Here is a 5,453-nt window from a genome sequence, read left to right as displayed (position 1 = left end):
TCACCGGCAAAAATACAAATCATCCAAAGCAAAACCTGTGCAAACCCATCCCTGACCTACGCCAACCCAGCCACGATGCTGAAGCTCGGTACCAAACGCCACCAAGGCAGAGCAGAGCCCTCACGGCTTCCCACAGCTCCTTGCCGATGACAGGTTCTCTGGTTTGAAGGCATGATTTACACTCAGCTCCAGAGCTCCTAAAATGTTGCAGCCCTCTTAGCACAGCCCAGAGCACCCTGCTCTACCCAGCTCAGCTGTTTGCGAGTTAAAAGTCTCTTTTTTGGCAGATCCAGGCTCCCTTAGGGGAGTGGGGAGAGGCAGGGAGGGATGGAGCTCGCTGTAAAACTGGTGCCAGCAGAAGGTGGGGTGGAGCCTGGCCTTTTTATAGCCAGATTATTTGGAAAAATAAGAACCCAAGCTAAATGACTCTTCCCTGGGGAACCTGGGGCTTTGCTTCTCCCCAGATACACCGAAGATGTGTCCTTTTACACTCCAAAAAGAGAGCTCCCACCGCCCCTGCACCCCACTGCCACAGCCGGAGGGCGATGCTGACCCGATGCTCCATCCCTCCCACCTTCCTCCACCGAGGCAATTTGGCAGAAAACCCCAAAACTTTGAGAAAGAAGCTGTCTGCAGGGAGGGTCTCCCCATTCCTCCCAGGCTCATGGCCAGGGCAGCCCCAGGGAGGGCAGGGGGCTCTTAGCTTGGCTTTTGGGAAGGCACACACCAGGACATGTATGTATATATATATATATTTTATATATATATATATATTTCTATTTATATATTTAAAATGGGGCTGCCAGGCGGGGCGGGGAGGGGGAGAGCTGCAGAAATTGCTACCTGCAGCCGCACGTCTCCACGACCATGTCCTCGTACTGCTTGTAAACCACGTTGTTCCCGGAGTCTATGTAGAGGATGCTGATGGGGCTGAGCTTGGAGGGCACGCAGCAGCTCGGGGGGGTGGACTCCGGGTCCATGGAGTTCATCAGGGTCTGGATGATGGCGTGGTTGGTGGGCTCCAGGTGGGAGCGCAGGGGGAAGTCGCACACCCCCTCGCAGTGGTACGCCTCGTAATCCAGGGGGGCGATGATCCAGTCGTCCCAGCCCAGCTCCTTGAAGTTCACGTGCAGGGGCTTCCTGCTGCAGCGGGTCTTGGCCTTCTTCCCGTGGCCTCTGCCCCCGGCGCGGCCGGCGACGGCGGTGGTCCTCCTCTTCCTCCGCTTGGGGTACGCCTCCCGGCCCGGATCAGGGGGCTCCAGGAACGGGGGGCTGCCCAGAGCCTTGATCTTATCCCGGATCTCCTTGAAGAGGTTCTCCTTCCTCTGGGTGCGGGAGAAGGCCACGAGCAGGGCTCGCTCGTGGGGCTGCGGCCGGGGCTTGCTGAAGCCCAGCTGCCGGGGGGGCAGGAGCCTCCCTGACTGATCCGACACGATCCTCAGCAGGAAGCACAGCAGCTTGCCCGACGGAGACCTCTCCCTGCGGCCCCGCAGCGCTTCCCAGACGTCAAACACCTCCCATCTGGAGGAGCCCGCGTCCAAAACGTCTGCAGCCCTGGAGTCCAGCAGCCGGGGCTCCTCGCCGTCGCGGCTGGGGCAGGTGGAGAGGAGGAGGTGGTGGAAGGTGCCTTCGGGGGACAGGGCCAAGCTGCGGTTTTCGGGGAGGGCACGCAGGACCCGCAGCTCCGCGCCCGTCACCTCTTCTGCCTCAGGCAGGCTGGAGATGTCAAAGAGGTACCGCTGCTCAGGGGTCAACAGGGAGGCATCTGGAAGAGATAAAACAAACAAACCAAAAAAAAAAAAAAAAAAAAAAAATGAAAAGAAGAAATATAAAAACCCAGCCAGCTGAAGCCAAGCTCTTGCTGCAGAGGCACAAGGAGCAAACAGGGGAGAAGGCATGCTGAGCATCCCAGCGGGGAGGGACACGGCAGTGTGTCCTAGCAGGGCCACCCGGGCTGGAGGTGGTGGCAACAAAACGGGGAGGAGAAGGCGGGGAGGGAGGGAGGGAAGGAGGGAGGGAGAAATGGAAGCGGCTCCCTGTGTCCCGAGGTGTCCTCTGCCTCCTCCTGAGTGTTTCAGTGCCCCCAGCTGCGGGGCGCATCACCGCCCTGCACCCGTTTTGGCACGGAAAGCCCCCTCCATGCACAGCACAGTCCCCAGTGTCCAGGTTGTCACTGAGTGCTCCTGCCCTTTGTCCCCCCTCCAGCCATGCCAAGGAAAATGCTGCAAAAAAATCTCCTTTTCCCTCGCAGGCAAGGTAGGGTGCACCCATTGGGGATGCTGCTTCGGAGTGTCTGACACAGGAGCTGAAAGTGAGCCCCGCCTGCATTTGTCACTAATTTTGGTGGGTCCAAAGCCCAAACACAGCCTCGCGCAGTATCTGGTACCGATTAAATACACTAGGTGTGAATTAAAAAAAAAAAAAAAAAAAAAAAAGAAGAAGAAGAAGAAGAAGAAACAGTGGCAGAGGGGAAGATCAATGAGTTCTGGGAGGCTTGGTGTTTTGTTTTCTCCTCTCTAACCTGACCAGGGCGTGCAGCAAACGCTGCTGCTGAGCCCCAGCCCCATGGTTACCCCAACCTCTACCCTCAAAGCCTGATGCCTCCACTCCACAGCCCGCACCGTGTGGGAAATAGTTTTCTCCCCGTCATTTATTATTATTATTTTCTTTTAAAGCACATCTAAAATTCCTGCGAGGCCAGATAAGGAGATCCCTTTCAAGACTGCATCTGGTTTCGTTTTGCGCTGCAGCTCGCAGGGCACTGCCCTCCCTCCCCCCGGAGCATCTTCCCCCAGTGTCCCCTCGGTCCCTGGCTGCTCACTGGATTTGGGGGGGGGAGTAGGGGCGTGAAGGGGGGCTGCTTTCCCCTTTGGATTTTCATTGCATTTCGATCTGGGGGCTCTGATTTAATGTTTGGGGTTTTTCCCCCACGAAAACTTCGTCGGGAGGATGCGATGGGTACGCGGGCACATAAAAAAATACGTCGTTAAGCGTCTCTTCGATGCTTAGCGTTAGATCCGGGGGTGTGAAGGGGGAGAAAAGGGGGTAGAAGGGGAAAGGCACCGCGAGGCAGAGCCCCCCGAGCGGCCGCACTCCATCCCCGTCCCCAAAATCCCCGCACCGCAGCCCCAGCGGCATCCCCGGCGCCACCCTCGCTGCCTGAGCATCCCTACTCGCTCCGGGCCGGTCCCCGCTCTCCCCCAGCCCCAGCCCCGTCCACGACCCCGTTCGCCACCCCCTGCATCCCCCCCCCCAGCCTTTTTCGGAGCCCGATCCCCGCGCACGGCCCCGTTCCCCATTAAAACACGGCGGAAGGAGCATCCCGCACCGCGCACAGCCCCGTGCGCGCCCCGACGGGGGGGACCCCGCTCCCCGACAAACCCCATCCCACCGCACGGCCCCGTACCCGAAACGGGGGATCCCGCTCCCAAAAGATCTCCATCCCACTGCGGTGACCGCATCCCACTCCCCAAGGAGCCTCATCCTGCTGCGGAGACCCCATCCCGTTCCCCAACGAGCCCTATTCCATTGCGCAGCTCCCATCCCGCTCCCCAACGACCCTCATCCCACTGCGGAGATCCCAGCCCGGTCCCAAAAGAGCCCTATCCCATCGAGCAGCTCCCATCCCGGTCCCCAACGAGCTTCATCCCATTGTGCAGACCCCATCCTGGTCCTCAAGGAGCCCTATTCCATTGCGGAGACCTCATCCCGGTTCCCAGCGAGCCTCATCCCACTGCGGAGATCCCATCCCGGTCCCCAACGAGCCCTATCCCGTTGCGCAGACCCCATCCCTGTCCCCAGCGAGCCTCATCCCGCTGCGGAGATTCCATCCCGGACCCCAGCGACCCCCATCCCATTGCGCAGCCCCCACCCCGCTCCCCACCGCTCCCCATCCCGCGGCACATCCCCCTTCCCCCCTTTCCCCCCCTCCAAACCCCATCCCGCCGCGCACCCCCCCGGCTCCCCACGGCCACCCCCCGGCTCTCACCGCTGCGCCCCCGCTCCGCGAAGCCCGTCACCGTGGCGGGGGGGCGGCCGGCGCCCCGGCGGGCGGCCAGGCGCTGGTAGAGAGCCACCATGTAGTGGTGGGGCACCACGGTGCCGTTGCGCGGCGGAGGAGAAGAAGAAGAAGAAGAAGAGGAGGAGGAGGAGGAGGAGGAGGAGGAGGAGGAGGAGACGGAGGAGGAGGAAGAGGAGGAGGAGGAGGAAGGCGCGGCCGCCGAGGGTCGCGGGGGGGACGCCGCCGGCTGGCCGAGCACGGCGGCTGCCTCCAGCCCCCGGCGGAGGCGGCAGGCTCCGAGGAGGCAGAGGCAGAGGGCGGCGGCGGGGAGGCGCATGGCGGCGGCCGGGGCGCTCGGCGCGGTGCTGCTGCCGCCGCCGCTCCCCGCCGCCTTTTGAGCATCGTCCTTCGCCCCGGCGCCGCCGCCGCCGCCGCCGCCGCCGCCTTCGCCGCCGCCGTCGCCGCCGCCGCCGTCGCCTCCCGCCCGCGGCGCCCCCTGCCGGCAGCGCGGCCCCGCCCGGGCGCCGCCCCCGCCCCAAATCCTCCATCCCCCCCCCCCCCGCCCCAAATCCTCCTGTCCCCCTCCCTTCTCCAAATCCTCCTTTTTTTTTTTTTTCCTTTTTTTCTTTTTTTTCCTCTCTTTTCTTCCCCCCCCCCCTCCCCGGTCTGTCTTTGTCTGCAGGTGAGCCCCCCCCCCCCCCCTCCCGGTCACTAAATGGGGTAGGGGGAGTCGCTAAGTGCTCGATGGGGTCATGGGGAGATAAAGGTGAAGCCTGGTTTGGGATGGGTGAGAAAATGGGGTTTGTATGTCGCGGGGAGACCCTAAGTGTGTTGGTGGAGGGGGGAACGAAACGGAGGTGGGACCCACATGGTGCAGGGTGAGAGTGGTTTTGGGGTGGGGGCACCTTGTTGTGGGGAGGGGACACCTGCAGCACTTGCTTCGGAGGGCAGCCCTCGGTGCCAGGCTGGAGGGGGCACCCCCACCTTCCCCTCCATCATTTGGGCAGGGGAACCCCTCAACCCTAACCCCAACCCCAACCCCAATCCCAATTCCAATCCCAACCCCAACCCTAACCCTGACCCTAACCCTAACCCCAACCCCTACCCCTACCAACCCCAACCCCAACCCCAACCCCAAACCCCAACCCCAATCCCCCAGCACTTCGGGGCTGGGGGTTTCACCCCACACCGCTGAGGACTCAGACCCCAGCCAGGGACCCGGGCACCGGTGGCCCCAAGGACCCTCTGCCCGCCCCAGGACACGGAGCCCGCAGCAAAACAAAGCCGGGCCAGGCTGCGGGCTGATGTTTTCCCTCACACGGAGGGTTTCCTTGGTAAAATTCAGATGTTTCCTTGGGTCTCGATTAAAATAACAATGTGGGGTATTTACTAGGATGTTATTTCAAGTCTCTTAAGTCCCTGGTTATGTCTGTTGCGATTTCTCCGCAAATAC

At 61.8% G+C, this 5,453-nt stretch overlaps 1 protein-coding gene across 1 annotated transcript; it reads right to left on the bottom strand.

Moving 5' to 3' along the window:
* Positions 1 to 839: 839 nt before the first annotated feature.
* Positions 840 to 4,337, bottom strand: GDF7 (growth differentiation factor 7; the record flags this gene model as incomplete). Its single annotated transcript, XM_084283931.1, has 2 exons — positions 840 to 1,765; positions 3,989 to 4,337. The coding sequence occupies 2 exons, from the start codon at positions 4,335 to 4,337 to the stop codon at positions 840 to 842; spliced, it is 1,275 nt and encodes a 424-aa protein (XP_084140057.1).
* Between the last annotated feature and the right edge of the window lie 1,116 nt (positions 4,338 to 5,453).

The sequence above is a fragment of the Netta rufina genome, assembly GCF_964035555.1.
Source record: "Netta rufina genome assembly, chromosome: 3".
In the NCBI taxonomy this organism is placed as follows: domain Eukaryota; kingdom Metazoa; phylum Chordata; class Aves; order Anseriformes; family Anatidae; genus Netta; species Netta rufina.
This window is presented reverse-complemented; position numbering and strand designations above follow the sequence as displayed.